Source organism: Podarcis erhardii, assembly GCF_964252035.2.
Source record: "Podarcis erhardii genome assembly, chromosome: 8".
NCBI lineage: Eukaryota > Metazoa > Chordata > Lepidosauria > Squamata > Lacertidae > Podarcis > Podarcis erhardii.
In genome coordinates this window covers 22749788-22772614 of record NC_138499.1, presented here as the reverse complement: position 1 = coordinate 22772614, position 22827 = coordinate 22749788, and the positions used below count along the sequence as shown (strand labels likewise).

Here is a 22827-nt window from a genome sequence, read left to right as displayed (position 1 = left end):
TTGAAACAATAATGATTTACGGTTGAATCTGTTCCATGTATCATCTCCCTCCCTTGCCATATATAACGTTTATAAAATAACACACAGTTTCTCTCTTTGAATAAAGAAAAAAAAAGTTATATAATTTACTAGTTGGAAATGTCTCCTTCTTTGGGAAAAGCTACTAATCTGGGGAAGGATGGTTACTAAGATGGAGAAGGATGGAGTTCCATGACAAACATTCCTGTTTGTGCCGTGTAAGTACTTTTCCACTGCTAGCTGAACAAAGAGTCTACTCCTTCAGATGGTATAGACAAAACTGTCAGAAGGTTTTTGCGAAGCTTCCAAACAATCAACAGGTAGTCATTAATTAGAGATTAGTTCTGTACACTTATAGACATCTGCTGACAACGTATCATTGGAGGTGAAATTTGTTTACAGGAAAAACTTTCTTCAAAAATAAAAGCAATACCAGAACTTAATCAAATTCATGTTTGCATTTGCAATCTCGGAAGAGTGTTCACATTGTTAAATAAACTGATTCCTTCCAGTAGCACCTTAAAGACCAACTGAGTTAGTTCTAGGTATGAGCTTTCGTGTGCATGCACACGAAAGCTCATACCTAGAACTAACTCAGTTGGTCTTTAAGGTGCTACTGGAAGGAATTTTTTTATTTTGTTTTGACCATGGCAGACCAACACGGCTACCTATCTGTAACTTAAATAAACTGAATACTGTAGACAAATGATTCTGAAATCTTAATTTCAAAATGTTGCCCTAGTTGTCAGTGATGGTTGCTTGGTGTACATTAAAATTATAAGTGACCTTTGAGGCAAAATAGTGCCAAAAACAGCCCCCCCCATACTTCATACCTTATTTGAATTTGAAAATAATATAATGAGTAGAAGTAGAAGCATTTTGGTTTCTTTATGGATACAAATGATTACAGAAATAACATCATGCAAGAATGAATCAAAATAATGAGCTATGTGGTTTTTTGGTTTTTTATAAGCAAACTGGTACCAGTAAACCCTCTGCTGTGAGTTGATGGATTCATTTTGTCTGTCAAGTAGCTTGTACAGATGCTGTTGTCCATGGTAATTAATAGAAAATCAATGAGAAAAAGAGCAACTTGCAGCGCTAATATAACTATCTAGGTGATTTTATAAGTAACTTTATAAATCAATATTATGCTGAGTTATGTCTGTTGATCATCAAATAATTCCTATTGACTCTAGTAAATTCCAGGGCAAAGAGTTCAAATTAAACACTTTAACTAACCCTTAACTTGCCAGCAAACAAATTGAATGGCTTTTTTCAAACTTTTGTTGTTGTTGTTTAGTTGTTTAGTCGTGTCCGACTCTTCATGACCCCGTGGACCAGAGCATGCCAGGCACTTCTGTCTTCCACTGGCTGTTTGGTCAAACTCATGTTGGTAGCTTCAAGAACACTGTCCAACCATCTCATCCTCTGTCGTCCCCTTCTCCTTGTGCCCTCAGTCTTTCCCAACATCAGGGTCTTTTCCAGGGAGTCTTCTCTTCTCATGAGGTGGCCAAAGTTTTAGAGCCTCAGTTTCAGGATCTGTCCTTTCAGTGAGCACTCAGGGCTGATTTCCTTGAGAATGGATAGGTTTGATCTTCTTGCTCGAAAACCAAGGTTCCACTGTACTCTTCTTTCTAAGTGAGGTTAACTTTAGAGTAGATAAATAGGTACCGCTGCAGTGGGAAGGTAAACAGTGTTTCTGTGTGCTCTGGCTTCCATCACGGTGTTCCGTTGCACCAGAAGCGGTTTAGTCATCCTGGCCACATGATCCGGAAAGCTGTCTGTGGACAAACGCCGGCTCCCTTGGCCTGAAGTGAGATGAGCATCGCAACCCCATAGTCACCTCTGACTGGACTTAACTGTCTAGGGGTCCTTTACCTTTTACCTTACTACATTATTTTCATTCTATTTCCAAAAACAATTGGTTTTGTATCCAAAATAAAATAATTTTCAATAAAAAGTAAAGTGAATGACTTTGAAATATAGAACAACAGCTTTCAAATGGCAAATAACAATCACTACACTTTTTATGAAATGTATTTTTTTAGCACAAAGACCAAGGAGTGACCAAAGGAGTTAAAACAAAAGAGAGATTATTCTACATGTAATCATAATGTATAACTATAGAAGCTATTTCCAGTTAAAATATTTAGACAAAACAGCAATAAAACAAAACAGCACCAAAATCAATACCAGCCAGGAAATTCCATATATTAAATTACAGTCTTTTGCTGAACATAAATACAATTGCTGAATAGAAATAGTAAAAAACAAAAACACTTCTGCAGAATAATCCTATGCATATTTATGTGGAAGTAAAGCCCACTGTGTGGAATGGAGCTTACTTCTAGCTAAGTGTACATAGAATTAAATAGGTTTTTGCCCTCACTATATCAATATTTAATAGAGATTTTTCTTGTGTGAGACGGGGGGGAAATGAAGAAAAAGAAAAAGAAATGCAATGCAATGCAATGCAATGCAATGAGGTAACCACCTTACTTCAGAGAGTCTTCAGTGAGTAATACATTCTTTTAACATACGTTGCCAGTTTGTGTTCTGTATCTAAGGAACACATTCTGTTTTTGCCTACTGATTTCTGCACTAGGAAAGCTGGGTAGCGGGCCTGGTCCTCAGTGTTATCACCAGGATCCTTAGTCTGGGTCATCTTACAAGTCAGCTTGTTTCTGGCTGGCAGATCATGAAATTTAATCTCAACAGTATTAAATTAGAGACTGCCACAAGCCTTCTCCAGCCTGGTATTCAGAAGCTTAAGGGAACAAGATTGGAAGAGCCTAATAGTGTCCTTTGCACTCCATCACCCTGCCTGGTCTTCTGAATATGCACACATATTCCCTGACCAGCAGTGTCTCCCTTTTGGAATCACATTTTCAAGATCACAAGAGCATTGATCACTTTGTTGGTAGTAAGTTACATAAAATGGATTGGGGCAGAGATAACTGCAGCAAGGCACCATTACTTTTTCAGAGAAGCTGTTGCTGCCATGTATTCAATTACTGGACCATTTGCCACTTTTTCTGAGTCTGAGGCTCTTACCCATCTCTGTGGCTCCTCTTGAAAACATCTACTCTTCTCATTGCAACATGGTACAAATAAGTAATGCATTTTATTGAATAGCCCTTCAAATATCACTGAATTGGCCTGACCCACTTTTACTTCCAGCTCAGTCTTCAAGGCAACCTGAGAGGAAATTATAGGTTTGTATATGGTTGATGGAGTGCTTCAGAGGCAGCTACTCTGTTCAGAGCTTCCAGAAATGATCTCCCCCGGGCAATCTGGCAAGCCCCCTCTCTTGCTGTCCTTAGATGTGTTGTGAAGACCTGTAAGTTTTTTATGAGTCAATCTTAAGGTCTTTATGCTAACTCTGAATTGAAACACCGATTTAAAGCTTATTCTATGATCTTCCATTCAATGCAACATAAACTGCTTTAAAAGGCAGCACAAAACAGTCCATCACCTGAAGTGGGTAGCAGTTGCTTCCTCCCTCTTCCACACCTCACTGCATTTTCCTTTGTTCTTCTCCTCTTCCTGCCTGCCACCACCTTGAAGCTGTTGCTCTTCCTGCTCCTCCTGTCCATACTGCCACCTCCAGTTCAGGGCCATTCATACCTCTCAGTGCTGTGTTCTACAGGAATGAGGCTGTTCCTCATAATGACGCATTGTGGCTGAGGTAGGCACAGAGAGTGTCTGCTGCTTTGCCACTATAGCAGCAAAAATAATGCAAACTTTAACCAAGTTAAACTAAGATGGCCACGTGTTTGCCACTTTAGTGGCAAAGTGGCAGCAGTGATGCAGGCACTCTCCATAGTCACCTTAATCACAATACCTCACTCTGAGGAAGGGCCCCTATTTCACAGTAAGGAGTGGTGGGCTCAGATAACCCTTTTGGAGTGCCGCCATCCAAATCCCCGCAACAGGTGACTGCACTTCACAGCAGGCAGATAGCCAGTCATTTGTGGATGTGATGGCAACTGCTTCTACAACAGGCAGACTGACTAGTGACTGAGCAGTCCATGGACTTCTGTGATCAGCCACCTGAGACATATGTCTCATCACGCTTAATTATAGGGCCCTCCCTGTTAAAAAGGGCATCAGTCAAATTCATGCAGGAGAAAGCTACCAGTGGCTACTAATCATGGTGACTATATATTATCTCAAATAATGGAGGCAGTATGAGTGTGGAAAACTGCTCTTGCACTCATGTCCTGCCTTTGGGCTTCTCATAGGTATCTGGTTGGTGACTGTGGATGGGCCTTTGGTCTGATCCAGAAGGGCTGCTCTTATTTTTAGTATTGCTTTTATAACTCATATTGTAGGCCACCTTGCAAAGACTTTATCTTAAGTGAAATATAAAAAAACCTTCATCTTATTTATGCCAATCATACTCTGTGTGCTTTCTATCTTCTGAAGTGGAATTCCACCTTGTTCTGTGAGCCTCTCTGCACCCAAAAAAATACATCAGCCGAGTCCCTAAAAAAGGAAAAAAAGGAGGAAGCTTTTTGCTTTAAGCATACAGGCTACTAGATAGTTGCTGTACTAGACAGTTGCTGGATAATAGTTAAATTAATAGCAGTAGTGTTGCTTTTTAGTTAAATTGCTGCTGAAAGAAAAGTCAAAATATTTATTGAGTCCATTATGTACTTTTATATTGTGTGCTCTCTAATGGGAACATAGCTATTAAAGATATAGCTACTAGGCTGACCTGCATGATATTCTCAAAGTACTTTTTGGTGATATTAGTACATGCATAACAAATGAAGAAGAATGTTGCATGATGAGATATTTGAGTGTTTTAGGCATGAAGTTCTCATTTTTAAAGACTACTCTTAAATAAGTGGCTTCAGGGTTGGAAGTCATAGCTAGTCTTGGAGAATTACCTTTTATCAAAGTAAAAACAAATAAAAGTTTTTTATATGTTACACTTTGACTGAGATATGAATTAGTACCATTTCTAATCAGGAGCTCAGCAGAACAACTGAGTATTCTAATAAAGAGTTTTTCCACTTAAGGTTTAAGAAATAGGTACAAAACTCTCCTAAAGCTGGCAAAGGGCCTTCCATTCTTTATTTAATTACACTGTACATTGACTTGATTTAATTAAACAAAGAAATGCAAAATCTATGTTGTTCCTGTGTTCCAAGGAAGGAGGGAGTAGAGCACTTCTAGCAGAGCAGTTAAGAAGAGACTTCATTTTGTATTGCACTTTCAAGGCACAGGTCCACACTTTAAAGCGCTGTATCTGAGTGTTTTTCTGTTTCTTTTGGTCCCTCTGTTTCCCCTGGGAAAACATGCATTTGACTGCTGAATCAGAGCAAACAGCAATCCACTGAAAACCCAATTGTCATTTGCTCCGATTCAGCAGTAAGACATGGGTTTCCCGGTGGAAAGGGCTGGGACCAGTGGCGTAGCAAGGTCAGGTGGTACCCGGTGGTATCAACCGCCCCCCCCCATTTATTTTTGCCTGCAAAAATGGTTTGACTTTTTGGGGGGAGCAAAAGTTGTGACGCCTCTGGCTGAGATCAAAAAACCCACCACCACTTGGACATAGAGCTTTCATGCCTGAACATGTGCCTAAGCGTGGCACAAAAGGAAGTCTGGGTTTGCCCTTGCTGGCTGCCTGGACTTTCTCCTTCCTGTTGCTGCTAAGTTGCCCTAGCAGTTGAGAAAATGGAGCAGGGGAAAAAATTAGCTTCAGGAAATGGCAAAGATGGTACAGCTCCTTTCTTTCCAGAAGTGGATGGACAGTGAAGGGTGAGGCAGCATTTGAAATTCTCTTCAGCCCTTTCTTTGTGTAGGGGCAGCTTGTAGCAATCACTTTCAGCATTCCATGCAAGCAGAGTTCTTTGCTTGGCGTGCGAGCAATGCAATGCCTAAAATAATTTTACAGATTAGTGAAGTTTGAGAAATTATGCATTGAAAAGTAGAGATAAGTTACATTAGTAAATTTAGAACCATTCAGTGTTCATCATGTCAAGCTGTATAACAACCTATATTCCAATATTTCCTCTTCTGCTTACAAGAACATTTACAGTGTTAGTTTTTTCTTGCCCCAACCTGTCTTGTGTGCTTTGTTTCATGCTTCACAGTCTTTTGAAAACAATACAGTACAAAGTTAGTGGTAACTCTTGACGATTTCAGTAGGTTTGAAATGAATTTAACTGTGTGTGGCTTTGTGTCATTTTCCCTGCTGTGACCTTTGTCATGATCATCAACATTCTTTCATGCCTGGTAGGTAATTTTTCTTTCTGTCTTGCCAGACGCTATCCCAGCTGAAAAACATTTTGACAGGCTTGCTGTCTCTGGATGCTTACTCCCAGAAGTCTATTAATGTCTCTGTTTGCCATTTTTCTCTGCTTTGAAGAATTTAGGTGCCCCATTGTTTAAGATTGTGATCTGCTGTACATTCCATCTACCTGACTGGAGACCAGACCCACCTTATCTCCTCACCCCATCCTAGCACTTTTAAGGGTAATCAGACATGGGGGTCTAGCTGGTGGGGCAATCTGGAAGGTTAGCAAAACTGAGATGGAGATTTTCTACAGTTGTTGGGAATGGGTGTAAAGTGTAGCTGCAGAGCATGGAAAGAAAGAGTGGTGCCAAGCAGAAGGAAAGACTCGTGGCTGTTGTGCCAAAGAGCTTCAGGGCCAAGGTGAGGGACAGGGCTGCTTATCTACAGAGCCTGCCTAAAGGGTTGTACCTTGAATAAACCAGTAAAAGAGCCAAGCTAAAGGTGAGTTAGGACCAAAGAGACATTTCACATTAGGAACTTAAAAATTGGGGGAGGGGGTGTACTAGGGTGACAGTAACATAGATGCTATTCTGTTGAAGCATATGACTTAGATGTAACAATACCATAGACTCACTGATAGGATGTCAACTTGGAAGATAATAGAGGACAGACAAACAGGATGGAGCCCATGGTTCAGTCACCTTGCCAATATTTTTTTTATGAGAAATCAGAAAATTTTAAAAAGAAAAAGATTTTTCTTTTTAAAGATCACCTTAGTTTGATTTAATATTTGAGTGTGTTGCGTAGAATTAGGCCTGGGCTGTGCTTTCTCCTCAGTTATAACTTTGTGTGATTCTTTTCTGCAGGCAAAAGCCCAACGTAAGGGCATGAATTCATGATGGTGGGGAAGCATTCCGAATTGTTTCTGGGAAGGGGTGCTTACTTTGTTTTTCATTTCATTTTCTAACAGTTTAAAAATCACTGCCTCTTTCTGCAGTGGTGTTTACTTTTGTTGCCTCCCCCTGCCAAATGTTTTAGCTGTAGGAAAAGTACCATATTCTCCCCCTCCCCATTGTGGCAACATTTGTTGCAGATGATCACAGCATTTTTGACACTATCTTCTCACTTTGAATTTTGTTCATTTAGTATAAGGATCTGAGAAAATAAAAACAAAAATAAAATTACAACTCCCATTTTAAGTTGTTACAATGCTCCTAAGTGAAATATAATTGATGTGTAGGTCATTTTAATGGTAACACCCACAACTTCTACTCACAGCTAAGTGTACTGTGGGGAGGGGCATGAGTTTACATGTCTGAAGCCAGCTCCGGACTTCACCAGAAGTGTGATGATCTACCAACTAACTTCCCCAAGTCACCAACAAGGGATAGCCTGGCAGCAGTGATTCATGCACTGGTAAACCTTGATGCTTTCTTACTGTAATGTGCTCTATGTGGGACTACGCTTGCATCTGGTGTGGAAGCTCCACTTGGTGCAAAATGCTGAGACTAGACTATTGATGGGGGCAGACTAGCCCAAAAGTATGATTCTTAAAAGGTTGCACTGTTTCCACATGTGTTATTGGGCCAGGACCAAGGTTCTTGTGTAGATTTACAAGGCCCTGAACAACATGGGTCCACGATCAGTGATATCCTGATCACTGTCAACTTTGGGGGAGTCTCAGTTGTTGGTTTGTCATTGCTCAGATGTATGGCTCATGACTTCTAGAAGTGGTGACAGATGACATGATAGCCATCTTCAAATAGCTCAATGACGTGGAAGATGCTTCTTTTCTGCTGCTCCAGAGGGTAGGACCCAAACTAATTATAAGAAATGAGATTTTGACTAAACATCAGGAAGAACTTTTTGATGATAAGAGCTCATCAGCAGTGGAAAATGCTACCTCAGAAAGTGATGGACTCTCCTTCACTGGAAGGAGAGGGTTTGGAAGGCCATCTGTCAGGGATTCTTTAGCTGTGATTCCTGAATTGCAGGGTGTTGAACTAGATGACCGTTTGGGGCACTTCCAACTCTATGACTCTGTGATTCTAAGCCTTGCATTCAGTGGAACTCTCTCCTGAGATTAGACAGGCACCTTCCTTACTGAACTTCAGGTGCATGACAAATACTTCCTTGTTCCAGCAGACATTTTAAGCTAACTTTCAGTTTTATGATAATTATTTATTGTCCTACTTCCTGGGGATAATTTTTATGTATACTGTTTAGAAATGCTAATAATCCAGCAGTATATAAATTTATTAATTAGATAAGATACTGTTTTAATATAAATGAAATGGTATTCCTTTCCAGACTGAAATCATTAGGTAAAATGTAACTCATGGTTAAGTTATCACATCTAAAAATTAACCCAGAAACTTTAGTTGTCAGGTCTTGGCATCATATTTCATGGAAGGGCAAAAGTGCAGGATGTAATAAAGCTCAGCTGGCTGTCTCACTTCAATAAGAAAAAAAATTGATCCAGAGTAGCCCTCTGAGATTTCTCTGAAATCTACATTAATTGATTTTTAGGGAAATCCATAACCAAGGCTAACCTTCTATACAATAGGCTAAAACCTGACTGTTGCTACTGAGAGCCCATAGTTATTAGCTAAGCTGCTTTGAGGTTGTGGAATGTCTGCAAATACTCTTAACTGCTTGGTGTGAATGTGAAAATAATAAGTTAATTTGGCCATAGGGAAACTTCCAGTGTGGCAAAGGAGAAAAGAAGTCATTTGGGTGACATTCCTCAAAAGCAAATCAGCTTGTTTACAGTATGTGAACAGAGTAGATGGCAGATATTCTTCTTAGTAAGCACAAACCTATTCTCATAAGGAAGATAGCTTGCCCAAAGATGACACACAGGAAGGTGAAGATCTCCCTCATCAGAATCTTACTACTTCATCCATAGTTCTTAAGGCCTCTCAACTAGTTAGATGGTCTTAAGGAGGAAAAATAGGGCCATATCAGGCCACAGTTCACAGTTAATAAGCTGTCTTTGGCAGCTTGCCTACATGACAGATGCCTCTCTGTCAGGGCCATGGTGCCAACATTGCTAAAAGATTCCAATTATGACTCAGATCATGAGAGGTGAGTGACCTATCAAAGATCTCACTAGTATAGATGTTGTATACAAAGGTTTTGTTTCTTGATGACCACATGAACAAATTGTTGCAGAGCCCATGTCCCTTCCACATTTTTTCTCTAGTGGTTTTCATATCCTGGTTTAAATTCTGAAAAACAGTTTCTTGGTTCAGATTTTATGAAAAACACTGTTTCTTGTGACAGTCTGTTGAGAGACTACTGGACACTGGGACCATAGAAGAGTTACCCCACCACACAAAAAAATATATATTGGAAAGGAGCCGTACTCAAACATTTGCAAGCATGCAAATTATAAGGATGATTTGAAACCTTATATGGAAAATTGCCTTAGTCTTTTGATCCAATTAGTTCACTATTCTCTACAGCAATGTTCACCAGTGTTGGATCCCCAGATGTTGGACTGCAACTCCCATCATCTCCAGCCACCTTAGCGGTTGCCAGGGTCAATGGAAGTCATAGTGCAACAATATCTGGGGATCCAACATTGAAAAACATTAGTCTACACTAACTCCCAGTGGCTCTCCAGGGCTTCAGGTAGAACTGTTAGCCAGTCCTTTTGTAGATACCAGAGACTGAATCTGAGGACACTGTGTATGCAAAATGTGTGCTTTACTGCTATGTTATAGCCATTTCCTCCCAAACGCAATAATTCAGGACTGAGCTTTGTCTCTGAGGTCGTGCCCATTGCACCAGCAGTCATTTGTATAGTACCTTAGGGGCATGTACTTGCACATTCTAGCACGTCCATCCTGTTGCATAGGTACTTTTGATGGTATTGTCAGCATATGGAACTGCTGTTTGATCTTTCTATGTTGCCCAGAACTTCCATAAAGATTTTTAGTGTCACTAGTTCCTTAGGTGCAAAGGTTCATGGGAAATAGATTGCCTCTTCATCAGACCTTTCCAGTGAGAAAGCAGTGTAAGCCAAACCTCTGTCTCTGTAGTTGGAGGTGCTGAAGGAGCAAGACTTACTAGTAAACTGGAAAAGAAGACTCTAGAGTTAGCCCCGACCATTCAGTATTTGTCAATAGTAGCCCAATTACACAAAATCTAATATGTAGGAAGCAAAAGTGTGTTAACTGTTGGCAAGCATTCCACCCTTCTCTGCCCCAGAGCCTTCTGCTTTGATTTCTTCCACTGAAGCCATGCATTAGGTAGACTTCCTTCTGTGCTATGCATTTCCATTTTGGAACAGATGTTTTAACAGTGGTGGTTAATAGAGAGGTTACCAGATCCACAAGTCAGTACCAAAGTAATTCAGTTCTGGATATGGGCAGAGAACAAATTAATGTTCTTCCTGGTTATCTACATCATGTCACCAGGCCAATAACTGGGAGCCAGTGTGGTGTAGTGGTTAAGAGCGGTAGTCTCGTAATCTGGGGAACCGGGTTCATGTCTCCGTTCCTCCACATGCAGCTGCTGGGTGACCTTGGGCCAGTCACACTTCTTTGAAGTCTCTTAGCCCCACTCACCTCACAGAGTGTTTGTTGTGGGGGAGGAAGGGAAAGGGGAATGTTAGCCGCTTTGAGACTCCTGAAGGGGAGTGAAAGGCGGGATATCAAATCCAAACTCTTCTTCTTCTTCTAATGAGCCAGACCTAGCAGGAAGACTAAAAAACAACAAAATAAAACAAAACACACACACAACTCTTGAAATAAATAAAATATTTTAAAAATTGTCCAGTAGCACCTTAGAGACCAACTAAGTTTGTTCTGAGTATAAGCTTTTGTGTGCGTGCACACTTATTCAGATACATGCTACTGGACAATTTTTTAATGTTTTATTTATTTCGACTGCATCGGACCAACACAGCCACCTACCTGAATCTAGAAACAACTCTTGAGTGATTGATGAGGATCTCAGCTATCTAATGGTGGAACTTTGATCAGATGCAAAGTAATCTGTTCTATACCAGGTCAGAATATTTGTCCACCTAGCCCAATATCATCCTATCTCAATTGATTAGTTCTTCTTCATTGTCTCCACCAGGAGTCTTTCACATCACCTGCTACCTGATTTTTTTAAAATATCAGGTATTGAACGTAGAACTTTTGGCATGCAAATCATGGGCTCTGCCACTGAACTGAATGAATTGGTCTCACAAGTAATGAATATATATACTAGACCAATATATACTGATACCCAGAAGTGGCCAAATTAACTTTCATCAGTTTTCACTACTTGGATGACTTCTCAATAATTTTGTATATCAGTTTGCAATACAGTGGTACCTCGGGTTACATACGCTTCAGGTTACATACGCTTCAGGCTACAGACTCTGTTAACCCAGAAATAGTGCTTCAGGTTAAGAACTTTGCTTCAGGATGAGAACAGAAATCGTGCTCCGGTGGCGCGGCGGCAGCAGGAGGCCCCATTAACTAAAGTGGTGCTTCAGGTTAAGAACAGTTTCAGGTTAAGAACGGACCTCCGGAACGAATTAAGTACTTAACCCGAGGTACCACTGTACATATATTTTAGACCCAAATTTTATAACAAATCACTAAACAAACCTCCTTCTGGTTTCTTATTTAAAGTCTTCTTACCTCAACTTTGTTCCTTAGAAAAACTTCCCTGTAAATAGGACTGTGTGCCCTGAAATTCAACTAAATACATGTGTGTAATCTAAAATCTCATGCCCTCCCATCAGATGTCAAAGCGATAAACAACTACCTGACATTCAGAAGACATCTGAAGGCAGCCCTGTTCAGGGAAGTTTTTAATATGTGACATTTTAGTGTATTTTTCATCTTTGTTGGAAGCCGCCCAGAGTGGCTGGGGAAACCCAGCCAGATGGGCGGGGTACAAATAATAAATTATTATTATTATTATTATTATTATTATTATTATTATTATTATTACAATAGGGTTGGGATAATTTCAAACACAACAGTTAAGCTTTAAAATCATAAAGTGGCTTTTGAAAGTAGAATAGTTAGGTTGAACACTCATCTTACCAAATCAATTTCTAATTAACTTTGGGTAAACACAGCCATCTTTCTATTGTGTTTTTGTAGGCTAGTGACAATTGTAACCTCAGAAAATGTAAATGTAAATGTAAAAGGAAGAATGCATTTTTAGGTAGCTTTTAATAATTGCCTTTACTTTCTGGTAACAACTGATTGATAAGACTGGACAAATTTTATAGACCTGTACAAAAATGCTAATATGAGTCTTCTTGCTGTTTCTCCTTTGTCCAAAAGCATTTCACTTTTATGTTATTTTTCCATCCCATCCCAATAACTCCATTGTGGTGTAGTGGTTAAGAGCAGTAGACTCATAATCTGGTGAACCGGGTTCGCGTCTCCGCTCCTCCACATGCAGCTGCTGGGTGACCTTGGCTAGTCACACTTCTCTGAAGTCTCTCAGCCCCACTCACCTCACAGAGTGTTTCTTGTGGGGGAGGAAGGGAAAGGAGATTGTTGGCCACTTTGAGACTCCTTAGGGTAGTGATAAAGCGGGATATCAAATCCAAATTCTTCTTCTTCTTCTTCTTCTTCTTCTTCTAATTATCAGTTCTTCTTGCCCAACAGTACCATAGCTCCATTTTTTTCTCTTCTAGCCAGAATATTCTTGCTTCTCTTCCCTAGAGTCCAGCTACTTTGCATCCTCCATATATTACTTTCATTCCTTCTTTGGTTTTACCTTCTTCACCAATATTTGAATGGGAGAGTAAGGAGGGCAAAAAGAGGACACTACGTTAGATTTGCTTTCTGAAATTGCCCTGGAATTGCATTGAATGATTTGTGAATCACACTATGTCTCTTGAGCCACACTTAAACCATCCCTGCGGTATGCAGATATTTGCTAATTGATCATAATTAAATCTGTTGTCTATTTGATATTTAAATTTATTCACATCTAACAAGAAATAGCAATACAATAATATTTCCATGAGTCCCCAGTGTGAAACTTTGGATTGGAGCCAGACTAGTTGCACTTGGTTCCCATTGAAATCTATATGAAAAGTTAGTCATGACTAAAGTCCTATTGATTTAATGGGAACTTAAAACAATTAAAAATTGGACCTCAATCTATATTTATTTAAATTTCATAAAATCTGTTCACTGTGGGATTATAAAAAAAAAACCCTCAGAACAGTTTGCAAAAAAAGAGGTAAAGCAATAAAACTATTGATAAAAATAATTAACAATGATAATTTAAAACATTAAAAAAAATTAAATAGACAATAAACTACAATGCCCAATGTTCTCTACTAGCGACTTCATGTAGACATTAGATGACTATGACATCTGTGGTCATAATATGCAGACAAAAATGTAAAAATGGAAATGATCTTCAGTTTTCTATTTATTTATTTATTTAACTTGTTTGTAACTTGTCACCCAAGGGTCCCCAAGCAATTTATATTGAAAATCGTATATATTATACATTATACCATAGAAAGAGGGGATCCTATACTACATTAATATCCTATACAACCTATGGGGGGGGACTTTAGCAATACACAAAAATAAACAAAGCAATATTCCTACTCACTAGCAGATAAACTTCAAAACTCAGCACCAACACCCCACTCCCTAGCCCTAGTTCATATCAGACTTGTGATTTCTTTTTCTTAACCACCCCACCCCAAAGTCAAGTGTCAAGACCAACTGCTTTAAATCAGGGGGCCTGGGTCCTCCAGAGATTGTCTGACATCTCTTTTCAGGGAGAGCAGCAGCAAAACAGAGCAGAAAGATGGTCAAAGTCTAACATGCTCTGCAGTTGTCCCAGCTGCCACTCCTCTCCTGCTGCAGATGGGTATCTGATCAACTTATTATTGGAGAATTTTAAGAAAATATGTGGTTACTTTTTAATAAGGAATGTTTGAACACTATCAAAATGGAACTACCTGCCATGTGCACGGAATGCTAATAACATTGGCAATGGTATTGAACATTTAAATTGCCTCGCTTCAGTATCATTAGGAGAAAATGCAAGCTTACCTAAAACATGGTGTTGATCCTTTACAAGGGCCAAATAAAACTATACTTCAGACCTGCTCACTTTTTATTTGACAAACCTTCATCTGGTAAATATGAGCATGACTCACTAAAAGATGCTGCTAGAAAATCAAATCAATAACTTAGTTCTCTTAGTTAACTGATTAATGTTGACATTATATATTATTTAACATGTTTTAGTGTAAATACCTTATTTTTCATGGTCTGGGTATTCCTGTTTCTTCTGTGTTTCCCTCATCTTTCCATATTCACTCTGAAACACTGAGCATTGTGGCTGTCATTCATTTGGCTCTGCAGGGGTTCCCTTTTGAGCCTATCAGTGCACTTCCTTAATTAGCTGTAAACCTGCTTATTCCTTTTTCCTTAGGGACTAAAATTGCTTTCCGTGCACAGGCTTTCATAATAGCCCTCACTGTATTTTATTTTATATAGGGAGTTTCCAAGTGGCTGATAGAATATCTGATTTTCAGCATGCAGTACTGTACTTAATATTATAAGGCAAATCTTATTAATTGGCATACTCCCCTATGATAGTGATAGCATATATAAGCTTCAGTTTGGTCCAGAAGAAGAGTGAATAGCAGTGGAATGATAATTTGTATTCATGGATGGTTGTATTTTAGATTTTCTCTGCTGTGCACACTACACTACAAAACCTTTAACTGTGTTCCATTAGATGAATAGTCTTGCAGGCAAGTCACTGCCTTGCTGCACTGTACATGTATTGGAGTGATAGGTCTACAATCCTATAGTTTGCTAAGCGGATAGACTGGTACAGAGCACTTGATTGGTTTGATTGCTGTTAACATTAGTGAACAGAATGCAGCAAGCACCCAAAATGTGCTGCAGGTTTCTGCCTTTGGAGCTTTCGGAGCCCACAGTATATTTAAGTGGCAAATTATTTTGGGAGAATTTGAAAATCTGTGTGATAAATCATTGCTTCAATGCTTGGAGCACAATATGTGCAGTAAGTAATAGAACAATAATGAAGAGTAGGCTGTGTGCTGTACTTTTAGCTGTCTACGGAGAATAAATTAAACTGGCAAAGGACAGAATTGCCTTTTATCTTATGCAAGATATGATGCAGCTTTTCAAAAAGTGAAGACAAAGAACCTATTGTTACATTCTCATTGCTACATGTTATCATTTGAAGAATATGGTTGCTATTTTTAGAGGGGTCTTTCTGCCTTGTTCTGCTGGGAGGGGGAGACCTATGTACGCTGTCATTGGTGTTAGTCATTTTTACAGGAGAGGAAAGGAGGAGGAGAAGCTGCAGAAATCCCCCCCCCCTTTCCTCCTCCTCCTCTCAGGCAGTAGTAACTGTGTGAAGATGCCTTGTCCTCGTTTTTATTACTTCTGAGATTTTATTGCTGGCAGCCAGATGTGCAGAAACTCCTGACGACAGCATCTATTCACTGCGTGTTTTTAAGAGGCTTAGAGAAATATGAGTAGAGTACATGAAAGCAGCTCAGCTTCACACTTCAGTTGGGAATGCCCAGAAAGCTCACTGCTGTTTGGAATTCTTGCTACCGTGAAGAGAAAGCAGTACGGGTGCTAAATCTTCCACGACTGAATTAAAAGAATAATGACTGTACAATTAACTATCAACCCTTGCTCATTTAGTCACAGTTTTTATCGAAATCAGGAGAAATATGGAACTTGATTGGCATGTCTGCATTTGATGGTGACTGCAAAACAGATGAGTTTTTGCACAGGTGGTAAGGAGGAATAGAAGGGAAGAGAGAAAAATGCAATTTGAGACATTGCGCCAGGTCTGCAATTCTGTATTATCACATTTTCATGGAGTTTTCTCATCTCCTCCAAATATTTTACAAAATGATATTTTTGCACAAACGTTGGATAATGCTAGGTAAGTAAGACTGTAGCCTTTCCCCCTTCAGCACTGGAACGTTCATGACAGCAGTATGTGCATGTGCTTGCTTTTCAGTTAGTAATTGCACATAATCAGACCTTGAAATATTAAGATGTGTATAGCAGAAATTAGTGTTTCATTACTTATCTGTTGCTTTGCATAATATATTTAAATTAAACTTGTTATGCAGGAATTAAATGACTGCATTACTGCAATAAAAATGTGCAAGCTGCAATGTGGGTACATTCTGAAGCACTTTAACTAGCATGATCAGATAGGTAGCAGTAAGTATAGATCCCATGCACTTATGAAATATTCATGGAATATTTGTGAGGCAAAATCATTGCTGTTTGAAAATGGCAATGCACAAGGTTGTGACCACTTGACCGTAAATAATTTGCTATAGGGTGTAAATTAGCAGTCCTGCATACATTTCGCAAAAATATGCAGAAGGAATATCCTTGGGAGGGAAAGAGGTTGTTTCTGAGCTTAGCACATTTCCATAACTATCTTAAGTATATCCATAATGAATGATTAGATTATGTTTTGCAGCAGGTCAACCAGTCTTGAACACTATTTCATTATGGGTTCTCTTTGTTATTTTAGTGAAGTGATTGGAAGAAAGGTTTGTTGATTAAAGTGAGTGGTGGTTGTTTCGGGTTCTTACATGTATTTAATGCTATCCTGCATTTTCTAGTAATTGGTATGTTTTGTGACATTTAATCAGTAGGCATTCCCTGCATAAATGGCATTTAGAACTTTAAAAAACATTTAGGTATTTAATGAAGCAAGTAAAAAATATTTAGCTGAAAGGATGTGTGAAGGTGAACAAGGGAGAAAGCAAGCAATAGTTTTAGATTAGCAATGCATTGTCATAAGTGTTCTAGAATAGGGAGCAAGTAATACTCTGAACAGCAAAGGAATCTTCATCTTTTTTATTTGAAAGAATTTTGGGAAATGTTCCACTTCCCCCTAAACAGCACAAACTGCTGTTAATTACAAGGCTATTATGGTATTATTGATTATTGTCCTTAGCACTTTCCTCTTCGGTGTACCCACCATAATTTTGGTTCTTTTTCAAAACAAGTTTTGCATCACTTTTTATTGCCAATAATTAAACTGACAAGCTTTCACAATGATGCAGCCAGGTTTTAATAAATGGTGTTGCAAGACAGTTCAGTTTAGAAGATCACAAGTTGTAGAGTTTTTCCCCCCTGGGCTTTTTTGTGTGTGTCATTTCTTCAAAACTTGACAAATTGAAATAAAAATGGTTGAACTACAGATTATTAGTCTAAAACACTGCATACCCCTAAAGTGCATATCACAAGGCCTGCAGGCTAGCTGACTGTTCTCAGGCACCCACAAACCTATTCTGTTCTGCTCATGTGTGTTGTTGCAGTTCCCATTCAGCAGGCTGCGTGCTTGCTTTCGGAAAAAGACAAATTCCTTTTCTCTCTATGCTTTTTGTGTCTGTAAATCTTTGTACTGTGTTTAAAATAACTTTAGATGTAGCAGTAAGCACATTCCATGAGAATGATTAATAAGAGAAGAACTGTGGCCTTAAACTTAGTTTTATATTTTAGTCTGAGGCTTATTTTACTTCTTCAAAGAATCCTGAGCTAGTTGTCCATGTCAGTTTGTGCTTTTTATGCCCCTCCCCCAAACAATGGTATATATGTATTAGGAACAAGCTGAGCCATGCCTGCCTGCTATGGTGATTGCATTTTTATAGTGTTACTACACTACTACTATAGTGTTGAAAACTTTTAAAGACTTACATATGTAAGTAACTCTTATCCTGTCACTTAAGGAACTATAAATTATTTCAGTTGTCTTATTATTAATAATAAACTGAAGAACATATCGATTTGTTGGTAAATTGTTTTGAATTAAAGTAACAATTATGAACAACTTACATGTATCTTATTTGTTACTCTTTTCTGCTTACTATTGCAATAAATTCATTTTTTATTTCTGATTGTGCAGCCCTTCTCCTTTAAATATATTTAGACTGCAATCCCATGCACATGATCCTAGTAGTAAGCCCGACTGGACACTGTGGGACTTACTTTTAAGTAAACATGCTTAGGATTGTGCAGTTGTTACTTTGTTCATAACTAATTAATGAGTAGCTTGCATTTTTTTTAAAAAAAAGAACATTTAACAGGGGGACATGCAAATGCTTTTAACAAATCATTTATATTCAAATTGTAGAAGAAAGTAGCTTTTAATTTTTTTAGTTGTTAAGTAGGAAGGGTTCCTTGACAGTTTTGATTTTATTTGTAGCTAGTATTTTATACTAGAGAGAGAGAGAGAGAGAGAGAGAGAGAGTGAGAGAGCTGCTGACCGGTAGGCACTGAATAAAAAAATGTTAATACAAAATTTGTGCAGCCAGCATGTTCTTGCTTTGTACTCGTAATGTAGCATTAAATTTTATTTTCCTGGAGTGTGCCAGACACACACGCTTGTCTTTTGTGGAATCCTGAATATGTGTTGCCTTCTCACACGTACTGCATGCTAGCAGTAATATTTATTAAAGTGCCTCCTCCTCCACAGTTAGGAAGCTTACTGAGTGGCTCTTCTTTTATTAGCTGTATATTTAACTGGGGGCTTTCTTTTATAGCTAATCCTTTTGCTTCTATTAACTACACTGCAATGCTGCTGCATATACTGCTATTCTGGCCTGCATGCATGTGGTGTTGTGGTGTGCCGTGCACTCCCAAACATGTGTCACTTTCCTAACATTCCTAACTCCATCTTGCTGAAGCAGCACAGTTTTGCTCACAGGCCCACGGCAATTGCACACACATGCTAATAATGTGCACTAGTCTGGATGTATTCTTTATTTTAGACATTGTATTTTATTATAAAATCCCCTTGTTGGAAGAATGATGTCTTTGCTTTAGCTGGTGCATAGAATGAACTTGTTTTTGCGTCTCCCACGTTGCAATGGAAATGAAAGGTGGTAAAGGGGAATAATTATCTTACTCTCTTCTAAAAATCAATTGTAACAAGGTCCTAATTCAGTGCCTGCATTTGCCTCAATATAGTTTTATAGGGAGATTCTCTGGTAAGACGCTAATGTCCTGTGGGCTTTGGTTTATTTAATCTTTAATTTTAATTAAAGTGGTTTTCAGGAAACCCTTCATTTTTGGTTATATTTACTGGCCTTTCTGAATGCTAGTCTTTCATCAAAGAATGAAAACCCAGCTAACATTGGGTTGTCAGAAGCTCTATTTGCAGCAGTATTCTTTGCACTGCAATGGAGTCCAGAAGTGCTTTGGGCATATTCAGATGAACGTATCATTGCATAAGAATGGGTATCTTTGGTGATGAAAATTGCTACAAACTGTACAGAACCTAACTCTAATTATGCATTTTGCATTTGACCTCATTTGTTGTCCTTTGAGGATGAAAACATAGTGCCTTTAATGCCCAGCTTTCTTTCTCATCTCTTTTTTTATTCCTGCTGCTAACAGTGAGAAGGTGCATGTTTGGCCACAGAGGGGCATAAGACAACTAATGGTTCCTGAGAAAAGTCAAATGATTATTCTTAGGCACTGTGCATGACAGAGAAGCAGCAGAGAGCTTTGTTTTGATGTTTTCTTATTTACAAAGTCTTTCTATTGAAAAGAAAGACATGTTTCTTAAAAAATACCACAGGGTTGGCCTTGTACTATGAATTTTCATGCTTTTTCAGTTGTTTAGTGATTTGACTCAGCCTTGGGGAGAAAATAATACTGGATTACCCTTGTAGGATTATTATGTTAATAATAATATTACTTAATTTGGGAGAAGAAAAGGCTAATCTGGAGTGGGTCCCTAAGACGGTTGGATGACGCCTTGTACGCCTCCTTCTGGCAACTCTTGCAGCCAAGCTAGTTCCAAACATATTGTTTTGCTTTACTTTGGACTACATCAGCGAGGCCAAGAGGGGGGATTGTCATCTGGGCAGCTCAAGATCGCCACACACACTGCCCAGGCTTGCGCCCCGGCGGGTCACTTTGGTGCCACTAACACAGCACTTTGACTTCACCCCCAGAGGCGCACTCCCGTGTCTCTCAAGACAGAAGCTCGCCAACAAGAATGACAAAACATTGTACTCTAAACGTCACTGCTTTTTTGACTCATAACAATGTTACAATGTGATATCCAGTACAGTATTGTCATTGTGCTATATTTCCGTGGCAATTTTCTGTTTCTGTAGAAAATATGTTTTTCTATATACAAACAAAAAATCCAAAATGAACTGCTTCTTACACACATCTTATATGTTTACAATGTAAATGCACCATGAACCAACAGTAGTGGTTATGGAAACTACTGTATAAGGATAGTCCACTTTCCACAAATCCAACAACGAACTGTATCTAAACTGTGAAAAAGAAATTAAGTAAAGTGTCTGATCCTTCTAAAAATGTTGTGGCTGAAATCATTGTATTTTACTCACTTTATTTCTTGTGTCACTCTGATTCCTGAAAGTGTATTGCCACTATTTTCATTTGATAAGAGACCTGCAGTATTGCACTGACTATTTGATTCTTTTCTTTAAGTTGTACAGTGGTACCTTGGGTTACATACGCTTCAGGTTACAGACTCTGCTAACCCAGAAATAGTACCTCGGGTTAAGAACTTTGCTTCAGGATGAGAACAGAAATCGTGCGCTGGTGGCGCAGCAGCAGCAGGAGGTCCCATTAGCTAAAGTGGTGCTTCAGGTTAAGAACGGACCTCCAGAACGAATTAAGTACTTAACCTGAGGTACCACTGTATCTTCAAAACTATTGCATAAAACTGGAACACTCTTAACATGGCCTCATTTTCAGTGCACTGTTTTCATATTATTTCACCATAATAATCTTTTTATACTTCTTCTCGAAATACATGGTGCTAATAGTGCTATACCATGGTGCTATACCGTGTCCTAGAAGGGCACTACTGGAACTCTTCACTAGGTGGTGAGAAATGAGCGGGGGGAGAGACTTGGGGTGTTTTACGGCTTTCACCTGGCCCTTCCTATTGCCCACAACCCACTTGCCTTGATTTGTTGTAAAACCTCAGAGGAGGTGAAGAAGACTGGAAACAGATGGCCTTTTTCAGTCTAATTTGACCATAGCCTTATAAAGGGCGCCACCACAAAGGAGCAGTAGGCTGCTACTGCTATGTCACCCTTGTAGAGGTAACACCATGCGGGGTGGTTCTGAAAGCAGTGATACTTGGGGAGCAATGAGAGTATGGGCACCACCCTCTAATATTCTGGAGAGGATGAGCTGCTGCTGAGTGAGAGACAGGAGTGAAAGAGTGTGTAAAGTGTGAGTGGGGGATACTGAAGGAAACAAATTTGACAAGAGTTTAGATGATGAGTTCTTGGTTACAATATTGGATCATTTGGTTATTCTGGATAACTAGCTAGCTAGCTAGTTAATTGTGTATGTTGCCATTGGTGTGCTGGCTTTGTGGTTATTGTGTCAAATATTGTACTCTGATTGTGGTGAAATCTATGATGTCTGATGCAGAACAAGCAGTGTGATATGTGAGGGTGGTGGTTATGGGCATCCTGCGACAAGTTATTTCCAAGAGAGTATGATATGGCATGGTGATCCGAGAAACAGAGGAACAATGGCTTCAGGCCATCCTTTCTACTGATCCTACCTTGCATATAACTAGTGACTTGGCTATTGAGGCCCCTAGCTGTTATTCAATGCCAGGTAATTAGACTACCCTCATCCATTATTTAATTATTGATGAAGGAGCTGACCTGGCTTATACAACTGAGACTGAGGTTGGCAAGCTACGTAGAGTGGATTTGACTCGGCTCTGCCTGCTGGGGTTCTTGGTGCAGCACTATCCACAGTGGGAGAGTGGAGTCACTGTGGTCTATAGAACATCTAATCTGTTTAGCAGAAAACTCTTTCACTTCTAGTGAGCCTTGAGAGCCTGTACCTCTTGTTAGGACAATGAAACAGATTGGTGTATTGCCTACCCTTCTGCACCACAATGTCTCTGGCCAAGCTGGAATCAAGTGTGGTGTTGGAGAATCCCCAGATGACTGTTCAGGGTGACTTTAATTTTCATGCTGAGGCCTTGCCTGGACTAGTTCACATCTTCATGGCCACCAGCACAACTACGGGATTGTCCCACAAAGGGAGGGGCACATCTTCTATTTGGTCTTCACTTCAGGGCACATGGGATAGTCTGGATCATAGCTGTCAACATTTTCCCTTTTTTAAGGGAAATTCCCTTATTCCGAATAGGATTCCTCACAAGAAAAGGGAAAAGTTGACAGCTGGATATTGGAAGGTGGTCATAGTCAGACCACTATCTGGTAAAGTTTGAGCTTATGGCCTTAGTCCCCTCTCCACCACAGTGGTCTGCCCCTGGAGACTTATGGAATCTAATATATTCCTGAATGCTCTGGGGGATTTTCCAGTAGCCAAAATTGCTGATTCTGTTGAGGACCTTACCTAATTTTTGTACACTGAGCTAAGGAGAGCTATTCACATGGTCATACTAGGTTGCATGCTGAGACACTGGAGCTTATTGTAGTCTTTGGTATTCCTCAGAGCTAGGAGAGATAAAGCAGTCTAGGGCTTTAGCTAGAGCAGAAGTGATGAGCAGAAGTG

The 22827-nt window shown here is 39.4% G+C and overlaps 1 protein-coding gene across 24 annotated transcripts in view; it reads left to right on the top strand.

Annotated features, from left to right (window-relative positions):
* The window catches only part of RIMS2 (regulating synaptic membrane exocytosis 2), a 370897-nt gene that overhangs the window by 106985 nt on the left and 241085 nt on the right, over window positions 1-22827 (top strand). For 2 of the 24 annotated variants that reach the window (XM_081873925.1, XM_081873927.1), the window contains exon 1: window positions 15627-16204. The exons of 18 other annotated variants lie outside the window; for them this stretch is intronic. In XM_081873925.1, coding sequence (XP_081730051.1) covers window positions 16083-16204 — 122 coding nt within the window. In that variant the 5' untranslated portion in view covers window positions 15627-16082. Of the gene's footprint in view, window positions 1-15625; window positions 16205-22827 lie in introns of those variants that run through there. 4 more of the 24 variants (XM_081873928.1, XM_081873922.1, XM_081873926.1 and 1 more) reach the window with 3 other exon arrangements.